Source organism: Clinocottus analis, unplaced genomic scaffold (assembly GCF_023055335.1).
Source record: "Clinocottus analis isolate CAN_PGR_092001 unplaced genomic scaffold, fCliAna1.0.p SCAF_17, whole genome shotgun sequence".
Classification (NCBI taxonomy): Eukaryota; Metazoa; Chordata; class Actinopteri; order Perciformes; family Cottidae; genus Clinocottus; species Clinocottus analis.
The window spans coordinates 7,736,823-7,764,033 of record NW_027175898.1 but is presented as its reverse complement, the minus strand read 5'-3'; the positions used below and the strand labels follow the sequence as shown (position 1 = coordinate 7,764,033).

General features: G+C 43.1%; 1 protein-coding gene across 2 annotated transcripts; it reads right to left on the bottom strand.

Annotated features, from left to right (window-relative positions):
* Nucleotides 1–669: 669 nt before the first annotated feature.
* LOC137787700 (fibroblast growth factor receptor-like 1) lies at nucleotides 670–27,211 on the bottom strand. 2 transcript variants are annotated; one of them, XM_068580390.1, is made up of 7 exons: nucleotides 26,903–27,211; nucleotides 25,877–25,972; nucleotides 9,443–9,715; nucleotides 4,287–4,373; nucleotides 3,679–3,963; nucleotides 2,620–2,973; nucleotides 670–2,249 (listed from the first exon to the last, which is right to left on the bottom strand). In XM_068580390.1, exons 2-7 carry the CDS (start codon nucleotides 25,959–25,961, stop codon nucleotides 1,813–1,815), a joined length of 1,521 nt encoding a protein of 506 aa, XP_068436491.1. In that variant the 5' UTR covers nucleotides 25,962–25,972; nucleotides 26,903–27,211; the 3' UTR covers nucleotides 670–1,812. The 2 variants fall into 2 exon arrangements, with proteins under 2 accessions (XP_068436491.1, XP_068436492.1); XM_068580391.1 differs by having other exon boundaries at nucleotides 25,877–25,999; nucleotides 26,903–26,909.

The following is a 27,211-nucleotide window of genomic DNA, read 5'->3' as shown; positions in this document are numbered from 1 at the left end:
TTTGCCTTCATAGGGTTTTCAATCGTACCGTCTGGATTTGAATCGATACTAATGGGTATGGAGGTTATGTTTCAAACCTAAAAAAAGTTATGTTCTGTGAAGACTTTCTATTTCAAACACGCAGACTGCTATTCGGTGCACTAACCCTTCACCTGTCTGGAGCCAAAGCTCATCCCCATCCTGAAATGCGTACAACAAAACAAGAGCTCACCTGATACAATGCTCCCCTTCTTTCCTGAGCAATCACAGGGCCCTGTCACATCACTCCCAGAGGCAGGACAATGCACTTCCTAAATGGTGAAAGGAAATCCTACCTAGATTTGGAGTTGAATGAGGTGGTAGTGCGGACCAGGGGGGAGGCGTAGGGGGTCGAGTCACTTAAATGGGGAAAAGATGCTGGTCCCTCGGTGTAGTCTTGCAGGGGCCATCACTCATCTAAAAAGGGCTGCGAGAGACTGCTCTTGTGTATCTATTCAGTCATTCATCCCAGCAACTTCGTCCCTCTGCTGGCTGCCCTCTGCGTCACCCGCAGACACTTCAACTGGCTCAAAGGAAGGAGGCAGGTCTGCTTGTACCCAGCCTTTATGTTTTAGGACAGGTAAGTATCATTATACCCTTTTTTTTATGTTGAACATTGACCACAAGCATTGATCTTCATGAGACGTGACATTGGTTTCAGGTCATTTATTCAAACTACCAAACCATCAAACTTTTTATGAGTTTAGTTTTTGCGCTTTGAACAAAATACATCATACAAGATTGTCAAATATAACCAATTCCATACAGAAATACCATAAATATTGGCATGAACTAAATGTGATTAAACTGAGTGACAAAGTACTCAAAATGTACTATACACAACAGAATACTTTAATAACATTACATAGATATGTAAAACTCCTTACTCTGAAAAATAAAATTTTGATACATACTTTTAGCAAAATAAATTAAATATCCAAGACTCAATTTGATTATAAATGACTACAGCTTCATACACTGTTGGTTGATAAGGTGGGATCCTCTGCTGGTTCATCTCAACATGCTACTGACTGATAATGGGAACCTACCATAAACAAGTTTAAATGCTTAAGAAGACCAATTCGGTTAACATGGAAACGCAATTCTTCCACCCCTTGCAGTCTCAGGCGAGGTTTGAATGCCATTAAAGAAAAAGCTATAAAAACCCACCAGTCTACTCTCGATCACTTATACCAGAGAAGAAAAGTGATGGATGGAGAACGGTAAAGGATAGTGGTCAGCGTTCCAAACATTATGCATCTTTAACAAAAAAAAGACCAACCTGAGTAGGGCACAAATCTGCCCTTTTGTAATTCTTGAGTACCATTTTCGTCTTCGTTACCAGGCAGAGCATACTGCGGGATACCCTGCGCTCCAACAGCTGAATAAGTGAAAGGTAAAACCTCACCTCCATTTTCAGCTACACCTCAAGTAGGAAAATGCAAAATCCAGTTGCTGCTCAGACCTTTCAGCCGGCCTGAATAGCTTAAACTCACACGTGAAAACGTCCTTGTCCTTTTTGTATTAAGTGCACAACAAGGATTAATGGATTTTAGTGGTGTGAGAATCTGACAGGTAAAAAATTAGCACCAAATATGGAAGTTTGGATGTAAAAACAAGGTGTGTATATTACTGGCCATTACTGCTGTTTTTCTTCACACACGCTCTCCAGCAATGAGAAGAGTCCATAAAGAGTAATGCCGGGTGAATGCCGTTCAGGAGCTGCAACTAAGTCCAGAGCTTATTGTCCCTCTGAGACACTGGAGCAGTTAGTGGGGGGTATTTGGCACTGGGCTAACACTGAAAGTGAATGTGTTGGTGCTGATGTACTTTCCCGTCCACATGGGAGTGAGTGTGTGTGTGAATGTCAGTGTAGATTTTGGGGTAGATTTTAGGGGGGATGGTTGGTCCTCCCTGGGCGAGGAGGAGCTGCTGCTGTGCCAGGTACTCCTCATAGTTCTGGGAGCTCATGCAGTCTTTGTCCGGGCTGGAGGAGCTGGAGGACGGAGCCGCGCAGCCCCGGTCCCGCTCTCGATACGGCAGCCGGTGGGAGCTCTGCAGTACCTGTGCAGCTGCAGCTGGGGGAGGAGGGCAGTGCTTTCTGCTCTGGCAAAACCACAACAGCACTGTGCCAAAGATGAACACTATTCCAGCAGGGATGCCAATGATGACAGGCCAGGGGAGGGAGCTGGAGGTTGGCGAGAACATGGGCATGATGGGAGGCTTTGTGTCTGCGAAAGAAAAGGAGCAAAGAAAAATCAAAACAGGTTTGTAACTCTTCAGTGTTGCCATCAATGTGTTTACTGCACATCTGAAGTGCCAATGGCCTCAAACAAATATCGTGAAAATCATTTTCACGATCAATTAATCTGTTTTATTATTTTATTTTTCATTCAGCATTTAGTCAATAAAAGGTTTGATCAGTCCAAAACATTTAAACGTGTTGTATTGTATGACGTGCACTAATGCAGACTCCTAAGAATAAACAGCCACACGCGATATACAAACTGAAAGCACAGGTCTTTGTCAAAGCTGCTGATTTGTTTCCCCGCAGTATGCTTGTGAGCGGTACACTTCAAGCAGACATGGCCCGCGCCTCACCTGGCAGCACAGTGAGGAAGGCGCTGCGGAAGCTGTAGCCCATGGTGTTGGCGCCTAAGCAGATGTACATGCCAGCGTCGTCCTCCTTGGCGCGGGTAATGAGTAGCTTGTTGAGGTAGGAGCCGTCGGGTCGGGACCACACCTCCCCCATGGGCAGCACCACGAATCGGTGGTCTCCCACGTCGATGGTGGAGTTGTAGCGGCTTTCTTCGTTAGACTCCACACGTTTCAGCCACTGAATGACCGGCTTGACGTCGCTCCTCACTTTGCACTGAAACGAGGTGGTGCCTCCGTAGTCCACCGTTGTGTTGACCGGGTGAGTGCCGGTCAAAATAGGCTTGGAGTTTGTCCTCTCTGCATGGACACACAGAGAAAAATTGTCAAGACACACACAGACATTTATTTTCACATGGCAGCCCTTCTGCGGGTAGAAAAGGTCTTAGTTGTCCGTTCCGTTATTAGCCTCAGGCTTAGAAGTTATAATTGACAGAGAGGGAGGGATACCACATGTAACACAAGAAGTATGTGTGATTAGTTTCCTCTCTTTCTTTGCTCCTGGTTGTACAGCACACATTTCTCATGGGAGAGAAGGAGGGGGGGGGGGGCAATGGGTCTGGCAGACAGCTGGGCTTTAATCAGCTCCAGATTGGGTGGAGGGTCCCTGAGTTGAACAGTCCCTCTCTCCATCTTCCCCCCTGTGCAAACACCAGGGCACAAGCCCTCAGTCTCAAGCCTGCTTCCTCAATGTGCTTCTCATATACATGATTACACAAGCACATTCATCCATGCAGCAAGGATATGAATAAGACCTGCTGATCGCAATCAGACATCGGGAGTAGGTAGATCAGAGAGGAGATTTTTTTTCAAAGGTTACAGTTCTTCCTTGGTCAAATTAGTAACCGCTATTACAGCGATTACGTTGTTTTACTTCCCCGCAGCAATTTACGAATGATGTCAGAAATGATCCACACAAATGAATCACCTCATCTGTTGGCATTCGTATTTGCAGGTGAATACGTTTGGTATGCGTACAGCTCAGCCTCTCTGTGGGATACTCACGTATGACCTCAACTTTATATGTGGCGTTGATTTCCCCAGCCCGATTGGAGACCTTGCAGGTGTATCTGCCGCTGTGCTCTGGCATCAGGTTCTTCAGACTCAGAGTCCACTTCTTCTGACGGCCCTCGCCGACCTCCTGCTCCGTTAGCGGCCTGTCGTCCTTCAGCCAGACAATGTCGGGGCGAGGATTTCCACTGGCCGTGCATTTGAGCCGCACTGAGCTGCCGACAGGACGAGCTATCACCCGTTTTCTCATCTTAGCGGGCTGGGTGAAACGTGGACGCACTACATGGGACGTAATAGGAAACATTTAGGACTTAACCTTTCAGTGGATACATGACTTGAGATGAGACAGCAGCATAGGTTACACATTGTTTCAATGTGATTTGTGAATAAGACAGTGGCAGCGGCACTTTAGCAGCACTTAGATGGCTCTTACTGATAGCACTTTGTAGTTTGACTTTATTGAAGAAATTGTACTCTCTTGATTCCTATTGTTCTTAGTTCGTACTTACGGTTGAATGCACTTATTGTAAGTCGCTATGGATAAAAGCGTCAGCTAAATGACATGTAATGTAATGTAATGATTTGTAGTAAACAGCTCTTACCAAGTTTATCTGACAAGCTATCAGTGCCCAAGTCAGACCCTGCTTCATCAGCCGCCCCGGCTCCAGTTTTATCCAAACCCGAGTCATCTGTTAACACAGCAGGACAACAGTTAGTCAACAGCTGAGTGCTGGAAACAGCCAAGTGTTCTTTTGCAGTGAAGATAAAGGAAATCTTGCAGCACAGATCTATTGACTTTAATCCAAAGCATTACTATTATTGCATTATCAGCCATTGTCCAGTTTGAATGACCATATGAAAGGCAGCGTACACAAGGATATTGTAGGTATATTGCTCCTTTTAATTGTCAAGTGTGTCACCGTCACAGCTCTCAAGGCAGCGACCAACACCAAACAGGCCCAGCAAAGTGTTCTTGGCTCTATATGAGTACATTTAGCATTTATAGATAGGCTCCTCTGAGCGGGGTGAATGCTCAGGTCATACTCTGCAGCATTTGGTAGTAATATGATCAGTTTTTATAAGCCCAGTTCCAGAAGACAGCTGTGGAGTTTATGTCATTGGCTGACATCATGCAGCGGAGCTAAGACAGGGCTTAGAGAAAATATAATGAGTGAAACCTAATCGACGGTTTGTGATGCGTATCAACTCTTCGAGTTAAGCGTTGATGAATTAACACAGCAGATCGGGTTCCTCGCCAATTTTTGCCACTCTGTAAAGAAGAGACATTAAGCAGATGATTATTGAAGAAGGGCTGCTGTTTAATGGTTTTATTTGGTATAACGGAGCTGTCGCTTCACATTAGATGAAGTAGTCTTTCTTTGGGTTTTTCCAGTTATGTATCTTTTGTACAATTTTGGGGGATTTTGAGTTCAGTGCAGCCTTAAGTTTGATTTTTCGAGATGGAGTTTGGTGCACTTAATTCCCTCTCAAGGTTTGATTGGGTCAGGTAAAGAGGCCAGATGTGACTTCTAACCCCCTCGTTCTGCCTCCCTCCAAGTCCCCCCGAAACCCTCAAAGCTCTCTCGGGTTCTCTGGGTACAAACCCTCCTTTGTTTGTCCCCTGCAGCACCAAGCCCAGCCATGATGTCATGGCTATTTGAAGGGGTTTAACTGGCCAACTATAATAACCCATTCCTTTAAAAAACAGCCTCTACTGGAAGAAATATTTCTCTGTTGCTCACTTGGGCTCTCCACATTCCTCCCGGTTCCTGAACCTCCCAATCCAAACAGAACACGGTCCCACACTGCCGGGGTTTTCTTTTTGACTTTTTTTTTTCCTGAATCTATTTCCTCTCTACTTGTAGGCGATTCTAGGGAACAATGGCGCCCTTTATATGGCTGTTCTGTTAAAGCTATCCCTTGCCACTATTGTCTTTTCGCAATATTAGCTCATTGCAGACAGGGGCGAGGTAGAACCGTGATATAATTGCTATTTTTGGAAGATTCAAAAGTAAAATAATCAATAGATGAGGAATGACTTAGATGCCCATTCTTGTGGAAGTAAGTAAAAGCTGCAACTTATGATGGAATCAGTGATGAAACAAAAACCCTTATACCTTATGCACGGTATGAAATCCAAGGTCCGTCACGCAAAGGAAATTTCAATCATGCTTATGCAAGTAGAAGTATCTAATTGTTTAAAATTCAATCACCGTGGTTCCATACAACTTAAATCCATTCACGGTCTCGCTACAGCGTTTGGTGTCTGACGCCATCCTCTCTCTCTTCATTCATAAATCCAGTCACAGGAAGCAGGTCACTACACACTCTCTCTGTTGACCTCCAGTGCCAGCTGAATCACAGGAAAAGGCCTGATGATTTGAGGTCACAATGAGCTCCAGATGTTGTTGGGGACATTATAATGTCCAGGGAAAAGTTATGCGCAGTGGCCTTGCATCACACTCAGGAAATCTCCAAACAGCTACCACACGTGATCAGTCACACGCGGGGCAGTTTATCCAGCAGTTGGCCTGACAACATCTCCAGAGAGGAGCGAAATGAAAAATGTGCTGCGAGAGCCAAAAATCACCATGTAGAAAAAATGAGCACCGCCAGCCCTGTAATATATTATCTGTGCAGACATAAACATTAAAATCCAACGCTGTGAATGTTAATATGACAATCCCATGTTAATACTAATATGAAGCCCGCTGAAGACTGAGCAGCTGAGGACAGAGAGGTTGCTGCATGCATGGGTCTGTCCTGGTGGGGGTGCTGGGAGGTGATGGGGCCAGTTGTCAAGAGACCACCCCAAACAGGGCCCAAACAGCCAGCTGGAGGGATTGAGGAGGCGCCATGTTGCACTGACTGACCAGATTCTTCAGATAGCTCAGGGGAGGACAGGCTGTCCGCTGGCAGATGGGAGGAGGAATATCTCTCCAGCTGAAGTGGAACCCTCCTCCTCCTCCTGACATCACCCTGCGAAACCCCTCGCCGACTCTTTATCTTACGGTCTTTCTTCTGCTTGGCTTCTCTGCCGGGTCCCCGGCAATGTTTAAAAACTTATGCTCTCCATGTCGGGCCTTGAACTTGAACTAGGTGACAAGACTTTGCTGACCCTTCTCCCCCCAATTGGCAACTATAACCGACTGCAGTTGCTTCTCTTGTTTTTTACTCTGTGATCCAAAACAAATAATAAACTGACATGATGGACACTGTATGTGGAGCTATGCCGGGAGTTACCCCTCATTTATAGTATTTAAAATAAATAATCTCCCTCCTCTGATCTTTTTGAGCAAACACAATAGGCCTCCCGGCAGATCACGGCAGTTAACGGCATGCAAGTAAATGCAAATGGTTACAATTAGGTGATTCAATGTTAATGGAAAGTGCTGGTCATGATAGTTGCAGACTATTTGGTTGTGTTAAGCTGAGCTCAATCCTGTGAGTATTTCGACATTGAGGCCCCCTGATCTTTGTGGCAAAAAGGCACCTGGATTGCAATGCGGCCCTGATAGAACAATTACCTATAAAAGCAAACGCAGAGCTGATGGTCTGCCAGAGCCTAATGGGATGATGGACAAGAGAGCAGAAAGAGGGGGGATAAGACGCAGACTATAAGGTTGATCTTTCGCGCACTCTCTACCATCAGAGGACAACTCGGAAACTAGGAAAAGGAACAAACTAAATCAGGTTTAAGAGTCCGGCCAGGAAGTCTCTAGGTAACGCCGTAAAGGGCAAAAACACTGATAACGATCTCATGGAAATATGTTTCCATAAAGACTGATGATCGTTTTTTCAACAGTATTTTTTTCTAGAGTAATAACCGAGTGGGAGCAACGCACGCAGTCACGTTGAACTAATCTGAACTGTGTGTGTTTGTGTGTCTTAATTTGTGTGGCTTTATTTATCAAAATCATCGTTTAATCTTTCATGCTTTAAATCAATATTTAATTCAAATCAATATATAACAATATAATAATAATAATAATATAATATAATAATAATATATGTACAGTATTTGTTTAAAAAGTGTATTTAAAAAAAGAAGATGTGAGTAGTCAGGGAATTTCTGGCGATCCCTTTTCCCTTGTTCTCTGACAAAGTACAAATTTATATTCCTCTGGTTTTTATGAAATTAAAGATTACATTATAAGTCTTAAAGTCTTTGCACTTTTATCTCAACAATCTTTTTCTAAACCTGGACTACAACAATATTCATTTAAGTTCACCGTTTATAGATTTTTAGGTATTATTTTATCTCTATAAAGTTAAGATGAAGGGAAGGTAAATATTTAGAGGTGGCCTTGTTTTATTTTTTCATTTAAAGCACAGCAGAAATTAGGTCTTCATTTCTGAACAGGCCAAAATAAATGTTGCTTCATAACAATGTCAACAACAACGACACCAGAAGGTGTGATAGCATCCTGTGCTCGTCATGAACATGAACCTCTCTAATGTTACAGTTTCTGACCGAATGATCCCTGACTTCAAAAGACTCATCCAAGTCAAATTGTCTCGTGCTCTTCCTTAGTTTAGTGTATATATAAAAAAACAACTCAGAATGCCTTTTAAGTGTAACGTAGACACAGACAGCCCCGTCTGACTTTGATACTTTACAGCTCAACTGTAGTATGAACCTTGACATTATAGCTGGCACCGTGCCTTCATCTCCAACCTTTCATTTCAGCACAATCAGCTGACACCCTCTCTTTGAACTCACTGGCAACTTCCTATTGAGGGGGACCCGAAAATAAACCTTGGTTCAGACTATTCCCAACTCATGAGCATGCTTTACTACAAAAAGCCCTGCTTTCTGACGTGCTCTACGTTGTCCACATCTGCCTGATTACGGCTCTTCTTCTGAAGCCTGGCTGTCACAATACCAGGCTGCAGCTTCTCTTGATAGAGAGAGAGAAAGAGAGAGAGAGAGAGAGAGAGAGAGAGAGAGAGAGAGAGAGAGAGAGAGAGAGAGAGAGAGAGAGAGAGAGAGAGAGAGCACAGACTCTGGCCCTACTGGCCCTAATTAGGCATCTTATAGTAATTAGACTAAACACAGCCTTCACGCTCCACTCCGCTCATTCATCATGCTCTGCTCCAGCGTAGAGGAAATGCATTGTATGCATATGCACAAACAAGTAGCACACTGGGTCAAACTGTGGCTAAATCCTTCAGGCTCCCATTCAAGAGCTGTGTTAGAGTCTGAAGACAAACCGACACTATTGCACTGAATGTGTGTCCTATTGCGGAGCCTCAGACCTCCTGCCTCCACAGAGAGTAGCCTCGGGAAAAGGAAGAGCTTGAGATCCAATGAGTCACAGAGGATGAAGTAGTATGAAACAATATCCCGTGCCGCTGTTGACTTTGGGCAGAGAGAAGTAGGGGCTTTGACACATACAATGGATGAGAGGATCTACCACTAAACCTCCATAAATCCACTTGTTTTAGACCTCGACCTCTGTGAGGGATGCTGTCTTTTAACATTCAAACTGTTGTGAGTTGTTTTTACTGCAGAAAAGTCAAGAGAGAGTGGAAGATGATGCCATCTGATCGTACAAATCAGGGGAGCGACTCACGGCCATGGTCTCTGGTTTTAGTTACCGGACAGGTGACTTCATGTTTCACAGATGCTGAATCGAGCTTGAATTTTTAACAAGAGTGACACATCGACCCGAGACGATCTCATCTCAAGGACCTGCGGAGCAGCCGGTTTTACAAACTCTCTAATGCAACACACACAAGTCTATCTTCTACTCACCGATGACGATGAGGGTATAGTTGATGTTAACGCTACCAAAGCCGTTGGTGGCTTTGCAGATGTAGGTCCCTGTGTCATCTGCCTCCACCTCCTTGATTTTCAGGCCCATGCGGAGGATACGGAAACGGATCCAGCCGCTGTGGATGTTGCGCCCGTCTTTGGTCCACATTATGAGAGGCGGAGGGTCTCCCTCCACTGGACAGGGCAGCTTAATGGCGCTCCCAAGACGGGCCATCTGTCTGTGAGCAACCTTCTCAGACACCCTTGGAGGTCCTGAGGATACACAAACACAATAATGATGAAGAAAAAAATAAAAAACTTTCATATGGTTTCCCAAAAGGAAAGCATCTTTGTTAATCTTCAGCAATGACATTAAAATGTGTTTCCGAGGCCGAAAGCTATATCTTTAGATGTTATTCAACATATTTTCACATTATAGTGGCAAAACTATTTAAGTACATAGTAATTCCCAATTTCAGGGTGAAACATAAAATGCATCATCTAGATCTGTAATTCACAGCGTTTTGACCTATGACCCTTTTAAACAATGCCATGTCAACTTGTATACCTCTTCAGTGACCGGGTTATTCAAGGGGTGATTTTTCACCAATTTAAAAAAATAAAATAATAACTTTTACAAGTACAATTTGCAGAAATCCACAAAAAAAATATTAAGAAACAACGAATTTTAAAGAAAAAGATTTGTTGCAGAAAATGTGTTCTTTCTAAAAACTCTCCGGAAACTGGATTCAGTAGCTTTTCTGGAACTTTATTCTAAACTTTTAAGTCAACATGGACAAGATGTCCTTAAAACTGCTCATTGATAGCAAGAGAAATGTGAACATCTACGCAGTTTTATGAAAAGCTCCAGGGCAACTGCTCTCATGGCAAAATGATTGAACTGACAGCTGTTTTTGAGATCAAGACAAAATTTTGAATCAATATTCTTTTTTCTTGTTTCCCCAATTTGGGAACTACTGATCGAGACCTCATTAAAGTCGAAAAGCACCACACGTTTTATTTTTCACCTATTAAGTGGGAGGTAAAATAATGGGGGTGTAACATCAGCCAAATCAAAAAAGTCAAATGATATACTGTGTATATATATATATATATATATATATATATATATATATATATATATATATATATATATATATATATGTATGTATGTATGTATGTATGTATGTATATATATATATATATATATATATATATATATATATATATATATATATATATATTTGAGAACAAAAACACAAGCGAGGAAGCTTCTTCACATCTAGCAATTAAAAAAAAATTAAAAAAATTGAATGTGTTTACTTACAAAGTGACAAACTAGTGTGCAGCTTGGCTAAAGTATAGTGCATTGGAAAGAGAAAATTAAATAAAGTTTTCTGATTTTCTCTTGACTACAACCCGCTTTAAAACAGCTTGGATGTGGGCAGATAAAATGAGACAGAGGTAATTTGTCATCTTTTTGTCTGATTACCCAGAAACGTTGAAACCAGATTGTTATAATTGGGCAAGCTCAGTCGTCCACTGCCTGCACAGAGAGGGTAAAGTGCTCTGGTTTTGCGTGCAATAGATCAAAGCGCGGAGGGGGGGGGGGGGGTCACAGTGAGACGGACAGCAGCCTGTTCCCCTGCTCTTAATTGGCTCAGGTCTGCTCCCTCAGATCTGGTGAAGTGGAGCGGGCTGAAACACCCTGTGATGGTGTTAGGAGGCCTGCGCTGCTGCTCACACAGCACCCGGCTTACAACTAAACCCCCCCCCCCACCACCACCACCACCACCAAAAACTAAACAAACCCTGAATTACTGAGCAGACTGAACACCGAGGAGAAACTGGAGATTGGGGGGAGTGAAAGAGGGGAAGGAAATGCAACCAAACCCTATAGCTGCAAAAGACCTCAAAAGTACACAGTCTGTGCCTCAGAACAAATGGCCGGTCTGGTAGCAGTAAAAACAAAGAGGAGGGAAAGTACACATGGCCTCTCACAACACATATACACACGCTTAAACACACACACACACACACCCACACACACCCACACACACACACAGTCACATTCCTCTGGTGCATTTCACACATATGGTAAACAAGAAGATCATTATACTGATGGGGCTACGGTGGGGGAAGGTGACACAGGTAACTCCATCTGGCTGTTTCATAAATCACATTGCAGACAGATGTATCTGAGCTGCAGGTAAAACATCTGGACTGCTGCGTTGGTGACCTTCGCTGCTTAGAAAAACAGGACTCACTCCTATTAAAAATATAAAAAAGTCATGGACCAAAGCAAAGTGGAAAAAAGTGACACTTTTGAGTGTGAAACCAATGAAACCCTCCTTTCTTTCTTTATTCTATGTCTTTTTTCAACCACGCATGAACACACACACACACACACAAACTCAGAGGTTTCCTTCCTCTCTGTGGACGTCCGTTCCTGGTCCACTGCATGCACAGGAAATTGGAAGTGTCATTGTTTATGTCTGTGGAGAAAACGCAACCACTGTTTTGCTTTTGGTTGTTGTCAGCTGGCACATATCTCGCTCCTCTGCTACCAAAAGAGCAGAACAGAGTGGCTCACTGTTCAGTTTCTGACAGTACAGATTCTGCTTTAGGAACACAAACAGGTCACAGCGTTGGCTTGAGGCTGAATTTGGACTGAATTGATCTTCAAACACTGAATCGCCTCGTGAAAACATAAATACATGCGTGTCAAACCTTTAACAAATATGCTTCAGTTATCATTTCTGACTTGTGGTCCTGCAGCTACTCAGTTATGTGCTCCTTCTGGAATTGGCAAGGCTTGATTTATGTCAAAGGTTTTAGCTGAAGCAAAATGTGTAAACCCATTGACCCAGCATGGGCACTGCTTCTGTCAAACTAAACATTCTGAAAACTACAAGGACATTTCTTGAGTTATATTCTTTTTGAGAAAATGAAAAGAGACAGTGAAACATCTGAAATCTCTTTCCCATTTGCTAAAATATACAACGGTGCACTTCAAAACCTGCAGTGTTGTTTGCAGGACATTTGACACTTATTGTACACTCAACCCTGTCTTAAAGCAGGAAAATGTCTTTAAATGTCTTTTTAAGCTTCTTTAAAATAAGTTTTTATCAGATGGCTTCATGTTGGAGGTGCAGGAAAACATTGACTAGAGTCACTAATTATTCTTTTTCCTTGTTTGTGCCCTTTGAATATTATTGATCATTTGAACGAGTAGTCTGACATGAGAGCTGATGAGAGTTAGACAAGTGATTCCACGTTCATCAAAAGATCAAAGTTATCTAGCTAACTATCTTGAAAAAAGGGAAAAAAAAAACAATCCCCAAAACAACGAAGGACAAAAAGCATATTTTCAACAACTATTTTTAATTGGAATACAAGTCTATGTGATCTTGAACTTGAGTTATTCAGGATGTCTCAAGAAAAACTTGAATGTTGCTCTAAGTGTAAGGAATGTGCAACAAATGACTTCCTCCCTCCATCTCCGCTCTTCTAAAAACCTTTTGAAGTCCTTTTGAAAAACAAGGCTTGAAGAGGTGCTGAAATCAAGGACATCGTCTGAATAACTTAATAAGTATTTGTGCTGTGTGCATGACCGCCATCCTTCAATAGTGACTCGCCTCCTCCGCCTCCTCCATCTCAAGGACAGATTATTTTAACCTTGGAGTTGAAAGCTCGGAAAACTACCTCACAGAGGCCCTCTGTAAGAAAATGTTGTGCTTTATCTGCTTTATTGAAACATGGCTGCAATTTTCTCTGCTGTTTTTACTTCAATCTTCTGAGGCTCTCTGGTGGTTGCTGAACTAAACATTACGGTCCTCTACTGAGGCCGTGATGAATGGGAATCTACCTGATTTATGACAAACTGGTGAGCGTTTCAGAGCATTTTACTCAAACTGTTGGAATTGTTAGCTGCTCTGTAAAGGGAAAATGATACACATGACCATATTGGTACGGCGGTCCTTATTATAGCCGGGCTCCATGTGTGAATGGGATCTTTCATAGTGCAGGAAGAGGAGGAGGAGGCCTGGCGACTCTCAGAATTAGCTCTGTTTTTCTTTGCTCAATTTGGTGATGGATTATTTTAAGAGAAAGGGGCACATTCAATAGGAGGTTCTCACATTCTTGTGATTCAGACTAAATATAGCCGTTTTTCACAAAACCTTGTGAGCATGTTAATGATCAGTTGATTTGACGTGCAGGCCTCCGTGAATGGGAATATGTTAGAAAAAAGGAATAAAAACATACAAAAAAACAGACTACAAAGGCTGCCAGACATGAGCAATGTTCAGATGTGCTGGCACCTCTCTCCTCATTTATTTTCTTTTTTACAAAACACCTGTGGATTTGTAATGCTGTGTACATGCATTTTTCTCCCCATACAAAGTGCTTTGGTCTTTATAGTCATTGCAAACATGTCAATAAAGGGTTGGCTTTGCTGCTGACAGCCGCTCCAATAGCGAACACCTGGAACTTAACCAACCGCAATGAGAGCAACTTGATAATGCACGCAACACCAGCCGCCCAATACGGCACATAGTTGCTCAAACAACACAGTAAACATCTTCAAATAAAAAGGATTTGGTCCTTAATCTCCAGCCAACTGCAAGAATTTATTGTGCATCAAAAGGCTTTTGCACACAGCCAGACTGTGATTCTTTACTTAGATAAACACTGATTCCAGTGAATGTGTCTTCAATATGCAGTATTTACATAAAGGATAAGAGGCCGAGAGACAGATAGAAGCTGGAGAAGGCTTCCTCCTACCCAGCAGCACTGTGTTAGCTCAGCAGACCGTACAAGAACAGACAGACCTCGAACATAAAAGAGGACTTTTAATGGAGCTTGTGCTTCCAGGGAAACAGTCTATCATGCATCGTAAGACCTCAGGAGCACTTAAACAATACAATCAACGAAATGGATGGAAAAGAAAAAAGTTAAGTTCAGGAACATGGAAGGGAAATGAAAGGAAATGCACAAAAAGCTACATGAAAGCGAGAAACCACATCCAGAGGCAGTGGCTTTACTTGAGACTGGAGTTGGGTGAAGAGGAAAGGTGGGGCAGACTCCGCAGCTCGGGGAGTGTGTGAAAGGCCAGAGCTTCTGTTCAGAGTCGGCTGCTGCGCTTGGCTATACATTTCACAAGCAGAGATAAAAATCGGCATAAAACAGTGAGAGTGGGGAGAGCCACCTTGGCAAATCAAGAAAGGAGGTGAGGTGAGCGATGGAGGGGAGGAGGCGGCAGTGACAGGGTGAGAGGGGACAGGGTTTGTGGAGTGGCGGTGGAGGCTGTTCTGACAGCAGCGGGGTAGCCAAGGGTGAAGAATGGCGTCTTTTCTTACCCCTCCAGACGTCCTGCCCAGCAGCGTCACCCAGTGCGGTAATCAATACCTGTTATTTTCCCCTCTCGGCTTTCCAATCAATAGATAAGAGCAGGGTAAGACCAGCGGGGACAATGGCTCTTTCTTCGGCACCATCTGATGTGGGCTGAATAGCAACTGCTTCGATGGTGGGAATGGTACAGGAGGAGCTATTGGGTGACATGAGGGAAGAGAGAAACTGCAGGAGGGGGTGGAATATAAAGAAAGAGGTAAAGAGAATGAGATGCTCCAGTCGATCTATCTGCTTGTTAGCAGTGAATCTGCTTCCTCCACTAATGGCCCCTGAACAACAGGCTCCTGCCGACCCCCTCATCAAAAGAACTGGAAAGGAACAGAGAAATTACTCCAGCGTCATAAAGCTTCTGGAAACATCTCCATCACGAGGCCTTCCCTTAACAGGCCCTACTGTGGAGCCTTTGAACTCTAAGCTGCTATATTTCATTAGACTTCATTCGACTGGCTTCTCCCGGCCCCAGCTGCTTTTGTCAGAGAAAAGCAGCATGTGTTTTTCTAGGCTCCTTGCTACTGTCATCTGCAGCTCCGCCCAAAATAAATCACTTTGACAAAAATATGTGTTTGTTTGTCAACAAACTGGAGCTAATTGGTATTTTTCCATTGGTCATCATTCATACAGAGGTGATCCACCTCCACTGAGGATAAATCCTCCATTTTATGACTTATTGATTCAACTTGATTATATAAAAAGCCCTTTTCATTCAGGACTTCCCATAAGGGACTACATCGTTTTCCATACTTTCACAAGTCTGGAAAAGTAAGGCGTTCTTCTGGAAAATCCTTAACTTGAATTAATAGAGGCCTTTCATATAATGTTTTTGGAGTGGATCTGAGTTGCTGTGGAGCAGTTTATAGCCTGCTTTTCCAATTTGTTTTACCTGACAACTGTTTAGAGAGTCGGGTATTTTCTTTTGAGAGAGGACAGTGTCTATGGCTATATTATTAATAACACCTTTTAATAATCTTTTGAGACATGCCAATACTTTAAGGTCCATATTGGGGGGAGTTTGGTTCATTATTCTTCTCTCATTGTTGTTGTTGTTTTCTAAAAGGGATTTTTAAAAGGGTCCAGTTGCCAATATTGGTCTTATTGTCAACAAAAAAACAAAACCCAGACTGAATAAATGATGCAAAAGTATTATCTGTGCAGCCAAAGTTGTCTAAAGGTGATTACAAATGCATTAAAGAGCCACACAGTTGCACTGTGACATGCTCCTTCATCATCATGGAGATTGTCTGTAGTTTAGTTTGAGTCAATCCCACATACAGCATCCTGCCATAAGTGTCATCATTATCCCATCAAATGTGTACCTACAGTAGAAAAATAGACCCCGGAAAATGTTTACTCAAGTTTGAACAACATTTGCTAAAATGTTCAGTAAAGAACAATAAGGATATAACTAATGGACTTAAGTCTGAGAGCCACAAACGAAAAATACTCAGTATGTCAGAAAGTATTAAGGGATGGACGGGTGCATTGTTGGTTTTGTTTTTTTCATGGGATTTGTTGACAACACCAAAAATATAGAATAATGTCAACCTTAATATCTAATGTTTTGAATGGAGGGAATGGTCAATACAAGAACAATAGTTTTATTCTATTACAACTAAAATACTAAATATTTAACTGCTCAAATGACCTGAAGTAACTGTTGACCGTTGACTGATGAGAAGTTGCCAATCATAAAATATCCATAGAAGACTACAAAAGGCCACTCAATTACTCAGATTCTGTTGAAATGGTGAATACAATTATTTCCTTTGTGAATACACTAACAAACTAATTCAGTGGCAAAACTTTTTATGCAAATGTGAGTCAGTCGCTGGTCTTGCCCCATCATAAAGAGCGCACAGTGAGTGGCACTCTAGTCGCTTTATCTCACTCCATTAGGCTAAGGCCCGGTGCACACACAGGGGCTGAGTGTGTGCTTAGGGCCACTTATCAGGGAAGAGGCAGCAGGAGGTAGGCTGGGAAGGCAGAGAAAGGCCGGATAGAGTGACAGACAGACAGAGAAAGAGGGGTCAGAGGAGCCGATAGAAAGACAATCAAGCCAAGGAGAGAGAAGCCGGGCGAGGGTTAAACAGAGGACGGTTGATTTACAGAGTGGCAGGGAGCAGAGGCTAAGATGGCAGAGCAGCCTCCTTTAACACAGCTCATAAGGAGAGGAGGGCTGCATGGGGGAGTGAAGGGGGATTAGGTGGGCCCAGGCGGCAGTAACCAGGAATCCCAACAATCTCACACCCCACTCCCTGGCCTGGGCTCAGCCTCAGCCACATGACACACTCAAACAGACCTCTCTCTCTCCAGAGCAGAGCAGGGTACCAACGAGCACCTGTTTACCACTGTCTGCCTCATACGTTTGGAGATGGGCCGACCACTTGGCACTGAAAGGGACATTGTGTGAACGCTAACACATGTTTGGCTGCTCTGGACTGCCTGCGTATTGTCTCTTATTCGCTCTCACAAACACACACAGAAATGAACGTTTCCAAAGGGCCAAGATTCAAGGGTAAAGCCCTAACTTTAGCTTAGTATTTCCTTGCATACTCTTTCCTCCAGAGCAGCTTACCAACATCTTCCTGAGAGGCCGTGAGACAATCAGCAGAGTAGGAAAAAAACTTTTTTTTTTAACTAATCCAGCAGTTTCCAATTTGTGGTTAGGGATCCTCAAATAGATCCCACAATGCATCTGAAAGGTCACAAACTGATTAAATTGATATAAAACAGATTACATGTTTTTTTAAACAAAAATATTAGTCTTTTTTTTTCTCAAATCTGATAATCGTCCAAACAATATAATTTGAGAGGGAAAACTCCCTGTTTGGTGCACACAACTGTCACAAGGAGAGAAGGTCAAACAAATTGGGAACCACTGTTTTAATAATTCAGGCCTTAAAAATGAGTGAAACTGAGCTGATATGACACCCAAGTTTCGGTGCCAATACTTGGTATATTTTTCTAGTCTCTTCTAGTGTTTATGTTTGAACTGTTTATAGGTTAAAGTGAAGAAAGAAGTTTCTTAGATCTTTTACTCTCGTAGAAATAACCACAGAGTAAATTTACACTGTTACAAGTAGAAGTCCAAAACCAAAATGTTACTAAAGTAAAAGTATTGACATCAAAATACACTTAAAGTATTACTTATGCAGAAAGACCCATTTACAATAACAATATATTTATGACAGGTGTTTATCATTGAATTATATTGCATCCATGTTTTCATCACTTGTGTTGCGACAAACGTGAAGCTCATATTACTTAAAAGTTACAAAACTGCTTAAAAGAAGTCATAATTTATTAGTTAATTTCCATTTTGTATAAAAAATCTGAATTTGTAAAGTAACTGGTAATTAATATTGTACAACTACAATACAACAACTGCCTCCACTATGTAGTAGAAGTAAAGTTAAATAAGATGATGTATTACTCACTTCAGTACAGTACTTCTACAGTCCTTCATCTAGATCTAGCCTCTTAATTTTGCTCTCAAAGTGCACCAGATCGTTCGCAAGATTTTCATCCGAGGGAGCATGACCCTGGATCCTCCTGGAAGGGTCAAAGGTCCTCTCACCACAGCCTCAAGAGATCCTGCAAGACATGACTGTGTGACATTTCTTCCCTAAAATCTTTGGGAACCACGGCTCCAGTGGGTCGTTACACCACATCCTCACAACAAGTACTCTGTTTATGTTGTGTCATGGCCTCCATCAGTCAACAGTGAGGTGCATCCTGCCACTCCCTGCATGCCTTCTTCTCCTTCAACCCTCCTGCATTCCATAGTGGGAACAAACTAACGACCAACCTGCATTTTGCTGGATGTGTACAGTTGACTCAGTCGGAGTCCAGTCTGGAATTGCTGAATGAGATACAGATGTCCTATTAAGTCGAGCCACTGTCGCTCTGCGTTGGTCTGATGTTCTACCGACTGGCCGAGAAGCACAGAGGCTGTAAACAGGACTGTTTTGAACTAGACATGCTGTCACCAGCAGACCAGTGTGTGTCTCTCTGTGCGTATTGTGGTCACATCTGTGTGATGAGGATGATGATGATGATGATGAGGATGAGGATGAGGATGATGAGGATGGCCGAGCATGGCACCGAGTGCCCCTCATCATAGGAACCCGAAACCAGCGTACAGTCTGAGGATCAGCCAATCTCCATGACACTGGGAAGCGATTTACACCAGCGCCTTTGTCAACAAGGTCTTTTCAGGAGAGGGCCATTGACAGACTGCGATGTAGCAGGAGTGTTTGGGCAGAATGGAGCGATTCAGAACGGAGCAGGAGGGAGGGAGAGGAGTGGGTGGGTGAGGGAAACAGAAAGGCGGGTGAGACAGAGACGAGACAGAGCGGGGAGAAAGGGGGAGAGGCAAGGCGAGACAGACGGACGGGGTGGAGGAACTGGCAAAGCTCTCACTGACAGCAATGGGGCCTCTTGACAATCCAGGAATATTGTCTGAAATCAATCTGTCACCGTGGAGCTGTTGAGCCTGTCATTGCGCTGTGGTACTCGCCCTTTCAAAGTGACAATTTGTTCAGTGCTTTCCCAGTTCACCTTACGACTCAGCCGTACAAAGGTCATTGCCCTCCATCCATCTCCTCTATACGTCTACAAGTCCAACTGTCTCTCTTTTGTTCATCAACTGTCCACACTGAGCTATCCCGTCCTTTTACCAAGGTGACCTGCACAGGAACAGGCGTCTGATGACCAGAATACATTTTCTGTCGCGAGGACTTCTGTTACATCATTGCATCCTCATTAAATGGTGGAATATTTCACAGAAGAAGTGAAACATTTGACCAGAAAGGCAAGTCAGAGGATCGCATTTCAGAAAAATCCATCAAATAGATGTTGAGATATTTCAGTCTTGAGCAAAGTGGGACTGACTGACAAACCCACAGATAAGTCAACATTGACACCCAAGTTTTACCAGCATGGCTAAAAATAAACGAAAAGGACAATCAGTTCAGCTAATATTGAATCTAAGCACAGAATGACTGTATGAATGGCGCAAGCCAAGCCTCTAACTCAAAGTACATTCAAGCTGGGGGCTGATCAAAGATCCAAACTCACATCCCTGTTCATGAGGAAATCAAATCAGTTTCACTGCATGGTGCAGAATTCCAGTCTGGGATAGCAGTAGCTCGGCTATAAAATATGACAGATTATATTCCTTGCTTCTGAAATGTTTTTTCCTCCCATGTCCCATTCCACTCTTCAAGTCAAGGCAGGGACATATTTTTCCATTCATTACAGAAGTCCCCTGAATGAAAAATCAGGGCCTCTGTGCCTCCTTGTCTTACCTCCAATGTTGAGAGAGACTGTTGCTGCTGGAAATGGGTGCAAGTCAATTCCATCATGAGAGCCTATCCGCTTGCAAGGAAAACCCTCATTTTGACGTACTGTGACAGGCAATCGCCCGGACCAGACTCTTTATAACTACAATCAATGGGGACAATGCACAAAGAATTCCTGAGGTCGCTCAAAAGAATTGCTAATGAAAAACAAAGTGGAAGTGAAAAAGCCACAAAGCCATGTGGGGTCTCATTGAAGCTCATCGGAGGTGAACTGAAAGAGGGGAATCGAGGAAGGAAGGATGGCCGAAACTGGAATGAGGGTCCGGGGGTGTGTGTCGAAAGCACCGGCGGCCTCATTCAGAGCTCGTTATCCCAGCTGTCCCCGAGCTCGGCTTTCTTCAGGCTCAGCCAGCCATCGCTGTTGCCACCACCATAACTTTCAATCAACCTTTTAACTGCAGAATGGCAGGGTGGGTGTGTGTGTGTGTGTGTGTGTGTGTGTGTGTGTGTGTGTGTGTGTGTGTGTGTGTGTGTGTGTGTGTGTGTGTGTGTGTGTTAGTGAGGTTAGTTTGTCAGAACAACAAGTGATTTCTAATGAAACCCCCGGGGACATGAGACCGCAGAGAAAACTTTCATAATCCTTTTGACGCAATTTCTAATATAGATTATAAAGACGACCAACACCAAACTGATTTAAAAATAAGAGACTTGATGGCACAGAAGAGAAAAAAAAGAAAAAGCTTATCATCAAGTTATGTACAACAGGTACTTCCTGGCTGCCAGATTTGGTATTCTGATAAATCAGTATGAGGCTGCAGCAGCACTGATTCAAGCAGGCTGTGGCAAGTACAGCAAACAAGCACATGCAGTAAGATGGGGAAGATGATATTTCTGCAGTTTAAATCACTCTTTTATTCACTAACATCACAGTGACAATGGTTGAACTAGTCCAGACCTGCTCACTCGAAGCAACATCCCAGGCCACCATCTCATGAATACAGATACAAACACCTATACTGTAGATGTGTTTTCCTGACATAACAAAAGGTTGTCATGGGACTTGTTTTGTAGTTTTTATACACCAAGGAGAAGACAACAGGGAGGAAAGACATGGAGAAACAGGGAGAAGAAAGAAAAGTGGAATAAAAAGTTTTGATTTCTACACCATCTGCCTGCAGCTGCACACACTTTCATGGTCCACATCATAAATCTACAAGTTCAAATCTACAGGAAAACCGAATCGACTTCTCCTGTTGGACAGTGAAAGAGGAGAGCAATTGGAATCTCATCATTTCACTTCCTAAAGTGACCGAGTGAACAGCTGTGAAGCACAAAACGGTGAGGAGGTAGGAGGAGGAGGAGGAGGAGGAGGAGGAGGAGGAGGAGGAGGAAGAGGCGGGCGTCTCTTTCTCTCCACGATTTGGCTCCTCAAAAGAAAAAGAGAAAACAGAGCTGGACTAGAGGAATGAAGAAGGGTTAGAGAGAGGGGTTGCGCAAGACAAACACTTCCTGAGTAAATGTTATTGTAAGGTCACTTGTAAGGGTCCAGCGAGGCGGACCCTCACCCTCGCCCTCACCCCCACCTATAGTCACTCAGTCCACTCTCTTTCCGGCAAAGGATGTAACACAGCAGCCTGAACTGTGGAGTCCAAACAGTGTCCAGTATCATCAGATGCTTATTTAACACCAAACAGCTGTCAATTAACACAAATCTGTTATTCATACATCTGGTAAATCCTGCAAGTCAGACCAGGGGAGCGCATAAAGTTCATTATCATCTGAATGGTGACAGCCTGGCACCTTCACATGCACTTTTTGAGCAGCTCCATGAGTTTTGGGAAGGTTAACAGGAGCAAAAGGAATTCTATTTAACTGAACCCAAATCCATTCAGCCAGCAGGAAGAGTGTGTGTGGTCCTCAAACACTCCCAAAGCCAACTGCCCAACAAACTAATGAGCATTGTACACACACACAGACCTTCGTAAGAGTCAAGAGGATTTTCACTCTTATTTATGAACAAAAAGAGGAATATTGGAGCATTAGCATACAGCTGAAAATGACAAGCAGTGGAAGCAAACAATGCCTTGTTGAAATTCCACATGAATGCTAATTGAAGTGGTCATTAAAGTCAGTCAATGAGGGGAGTGTTGCTCACAGGGATTATATGACCCCTGCTAAAGTAAACACCAACTGACCTCCATTATGACTACTTATCACAGCTACAGCCCTTTCCTTTCTTTACCCTTGGAGGGGTGAAGTCTGACACATTCCTCTCAACGAATGTTTCCTCCTGAACTGACAGAGCCAGCAGTGTATGCCGGTAGATGGGGAACATGGATTGTTAGTATGGTGGTAACATGATTTCCGTGGTAGAAACAGTGCAGCAGGAATATTAGTTCCACCTGGTTTAGAGGAGAAAGAGGTTGAGCGCGAATAGTTGTTGGTTTACCTCTGAGGTTTTCCAAATTGCTCTGTGCTCTTTGGATGTCTCATTATCGTGATTTTTCTCAGGGTAATTTCAGCCTGCTTAATAACACACACGTATATTCAGATGCACGAAAACAGCGCGCATTCACTCTCGTAACTTCTTCACACGCACCTCTAAATGGCAGCGCCTCAGTAAAAAGACTCCCTCGTCTACTGTGAGAGATTGCAAACAAGTTCGGTCCACAGGGATGAGGAGTGTTTAAAGTTAATTACTGCTGCTCTGTCCAACCTGGGGGACCACTGCACATAATAATCTATCCATTGTTCTCCACAAATGGACCCAGACTCAGTAAATAGGGGGTACGGAGAGCTGAGAAAGGCTGAGTGAGAGTAAAGGTCAGCTCATGCCTTGTTTTAACGACAGCGCATTAACTTAACTTACTCCCTTCGACTTTACACTGGTAGTAAATGGGTGGAAATGCAAAGAGAAAAAGAAGGGAGACATGTGTCAAGAAGGGTGGAGGGCAGCGACTGGTTTGGAAAGCAGAACATTTGTGATGCATTGAACAGCTGCAAAGATTACAGTAGAAGACGAGAGATGTTTGACTTCCCTTGAGTTAGACTCTGTGGCCTGAAAAACTAAACGCAACATTAAACTGATTCTTATTTCTAATACCTCAATGGGGCATTAAAGTGCTAGCTGGGCAATGATTCTAAAAAAAACAACCACAAAAAAACATACTACACAGCAGCACATCCAAGCTCACAACCCCATGGGCCCAGTCTCCCCAGCATGGCCCTTGAGCCAGAACACCACTGTTGCATCTTCTTACTATTCAGGAGCTATTTCGACTTTGGGGTATTTGGTTACTGAGAAACTAGCCTCATTACCGTTAAAGGAAATGGAAAACTGTCTCGAAGCCAAATAGCCTAGTGATTTTAAAAGCCCTTGGCATACAATTTATCTCATAGTACCTTCTTGTTATGAAACCATGAGGTAACTCTGCTATAAAATGTACATTTTCCAACGGAGGTGGCAGAGCAGTTTGCAAGCTCTAAACTTCACCAGGCGGCTCCAGAGGTGAAGAAAATATGTGCGGTTCTGAAAATAGGAAATATAACAGTCACCTCCATGCAAAAAAGGCACGACTGTATTTGATGCCTGTTTATAATTAAAAAGTATCTAAACAGTACCATTCGGTGTGTGTGTGTGTGTGTGTGTGTGTGTGTGTGTGTGTGTGTGTGTGTGTGTGTGTGTGTGTTTGTGTGTGTGTGTGCGTGTGAGAATGGTTAGCTAGTCCTTGTGCATAACAGAGACACCTGGTGCCTCTCTGTTTTTCCCAGGGTGCATTTCTGCAGATCCATATGTCCAGGCTGCTGCATTCCTCAGTGAGTGGAGCCCAGTGGTCCCCGGGCCTGTCACCACATTAGAGGCTCTGCTGGGACACATCACTGAGCACCTCCTCCAGCTGCTGGGGGTGGCAGAGCACCAGAGGGGGAGGAAAGGAGGCGTTGGGATGGAGGAAGTGCGGGGGTTCCTAGGGAGGTCTTAAGAAATAATTCTTGCTTGGCTAGTCGCAAAGTCGTAGCAGTGGAGAGAGGGAGGGTCTGTATGTGTGTGTGGGCAAGTGGGTCCGGGGTCAGATGTCGCCTGATGACTGACAGCAACAGGCTTAAAATCGTTCACCCAAACTTACTGTCTTCTGGTGTGCTGCTTGAAATGTTTAGGTAACAGAAATTAAAGTAACACTTCCAATGTGTTTTTTACTGCTATACACATAAGTCAAAGGGGTCCCGCACTTTAAAATGTAATTTACATTTGTCAAAGATGTCATCATACATTGTTAAATTTTACAGCAACAGTTTTACAGCTTTTCTGGCCTTAGCTGCACTGTAACAGCACAAGTTTCGACTTAAATCCCACTGACTGTATTTCACAGGTTGTCAGAGTCAAGCTGTTGCATTTGGACTGTAACACAGAACTCACTGTTTCACTGCTGGAGCTGCTGCTGCTGCAAAGAGAGCTGTGGACAATTTACTCTTCACAGAAAGTCAAGAATCTCTCAAATTCCTCAGTTCCAACTACATATCTGCTGATGTATCAATCTATCCGTGCATCTGCAAACTCTTTCAGAGAAATCATGAAAAACAGGCTGGACAATATTTCCTTTTGTCTGCCATTATATCAGTTGGACCTCCACTCTGCTCCATCCATTTGCATTCTTCTTTAGGTTTCTCCCTCCCATTCTGTTAATCTGCAAACATATAAAACTGCGTGTCTAATCTTATTTAGCCCTCACGTCTTGTTTACTTTTGGGTTAGTCGCGCCACGAAGGCACGGCTGCCACGCTGTGAATAAGGCATTGTCTGCAGACCTACAGATCTAATCTCCCCTTCTCCACTGCCGCCAAACCCCCCTGCCTCTCAACCTTGAGCCCTGATATCTACATACAGGTATTATACCTATCAGACGCCTCTTGAATTCACTTCCATGCTGAGCTGGAGACAAAAAGAGAGCGCAATAGAGTCCACTTGTTTTGCCAGTGCGTGGTCTTCAGGGGAAATGTGTCTGGATTTCAGATTAAAGTGACGTTTTGCCTCGGTCTTTGACTCGTGCTGCTGGATTGCATCAGGCATGGTTCAGTAGCCAGAGATGGTGGATGAAATCATATAAATTGTCTTGACAGTTATTCATGACCTGTTGACAACCTCACTGTAAGTTGTCCTTCTAAAGAGAAGAATACTGCATGGCAAAATAAACAGTGCAATGAATTGTAGTCAGACTGAGGTCTCCCACTCTCCACTCGCTGTTTTGTTCATTAACACACACGCACGCACACACAAGTCAGTGCCTTGGCCAGCCATGGGAGAGCTGGACTCTCACACTGACTTGTGTTCGTTCACCCTGGGAAGCTGATGTATGATGTTTGTTTGGTTTAGCTGTAGTGAATGTGCACACACACACACACACACACACACACACACACACACACACACACACACACACACACACACACACTCGGCTATGACTGAAACACACACAAGCTGGAGGTAGGGGTTGGCCTGCCCTCTCTCATTCGCTTGCCTGGTGTTGATTTTGGGTCCTGTTTAGAGATTTTTTTAGTTTTCCGTCTCCTACTTCTCGATGTGAAAAAGTTAAGAGCCAACTGAGAATTTCTTCCCGCTCACATGAAACCAGCTAGTAAACTTCTGTTATAATGAGCTATGAACCTGGTGTTACTTCCCGGTTTTAAACACACAATATTAGAAGGTCTGTTTATGAAAAACCTCTTACCTCTTGCGCAGTGAGTCAGTAAAACCACCTCAAAGATGAACAGCATGATCTTCAGGACGCCCATACTGTCCAAAGACAACTTCATGGCCCCTAAATCTGAGAAACACTTAATCACTGACACAGCTACATGGAGGATACTATGCATGTATCCTATTAGAAGATTTAGAGAAAGAATATTTGCTGTTTAAGCCAATATCACGCAATAATGTAAAAAATACTTTCTGAAATGAAATATAACAATAGACAAAAGTAATATACATATATATTAGATGTCATATCATCATATCACATCAAACTGTATTTTAGACTCAAGGTCCAGATAGTACAAAACATGATGTAGAATAAAATACATACAAATAAAAATACATAGACCTACCAATGCCTTATAAATAGACATCTGTCTCCACAGCTGGGACTGGTAGCGTGTAATACTAAACTTTATTTTCAATAAAACCAAGATGATTTCAAGATGATTTTCAGAGTCATTAACTCGACAGATAAATTTATACATAATATTTCTTAACAGCTTGGAAAGGTATTAACTCTTGCAGACAAACATTTCACTGGCACTAAATATCAATATTCATGTCACTAAGATACTTTTTTTCTGGCTGAACAAAGTTTTTTATGTTGTTGAAATCAGAAGTTTTCAAACTGGACTGCAGTTACACTTTAGGGACTAAAATTAACCCCAAATGAACTGATTTTATAGTCAATATTTAAAAATGAAATTAAGAAGTTATTTCACAATACAAGAACTCTATCAGATAATGTGTGAGCGAGATTATTCCCTGTCAGACACTCATTTGTGGGGTCTTTCTGGGGCTTTACATTAGCGTCCAGGTACTCTTAAGGCCCTTGCAAGAAGTTCTGGTCAATGTAATATTCCCTTTATATGTCGTCTAAATATTTAAAGAACCTAGCTAATGTCACTGATGCTAGTCACTTGTAAGTATACAATGACATATGGCATTTTTTGGGGGGGAAAGGGGAGAAAAGGCCAGTATAAATGTGTCGATAACATACCTGGATATTCAATGAATGAAGTCAACTCTGTGTCAGCCTCTTGACAGAGAGGTTTTTAGCTGAAGTCCGTGTTGAGCCCATGAATCAAAAGTGACAGTGGTCGACTTTTCACCGACCTCTAACTGACCAGCACGCGCTTGTATTCGAGATAAAATAACGGTTTCAAAAGCGGAATAAAAGCGGATGCTTCCATAAATCACAACAAAAGTCTCATATGCTAATACGAAAAAAAGTAACGGCAGCCTCCTCTCTGTGTGTATAGTCTGCTCCACCAAGTGACTTTCCAGTGCGCACAGAGCGGAGACTTGT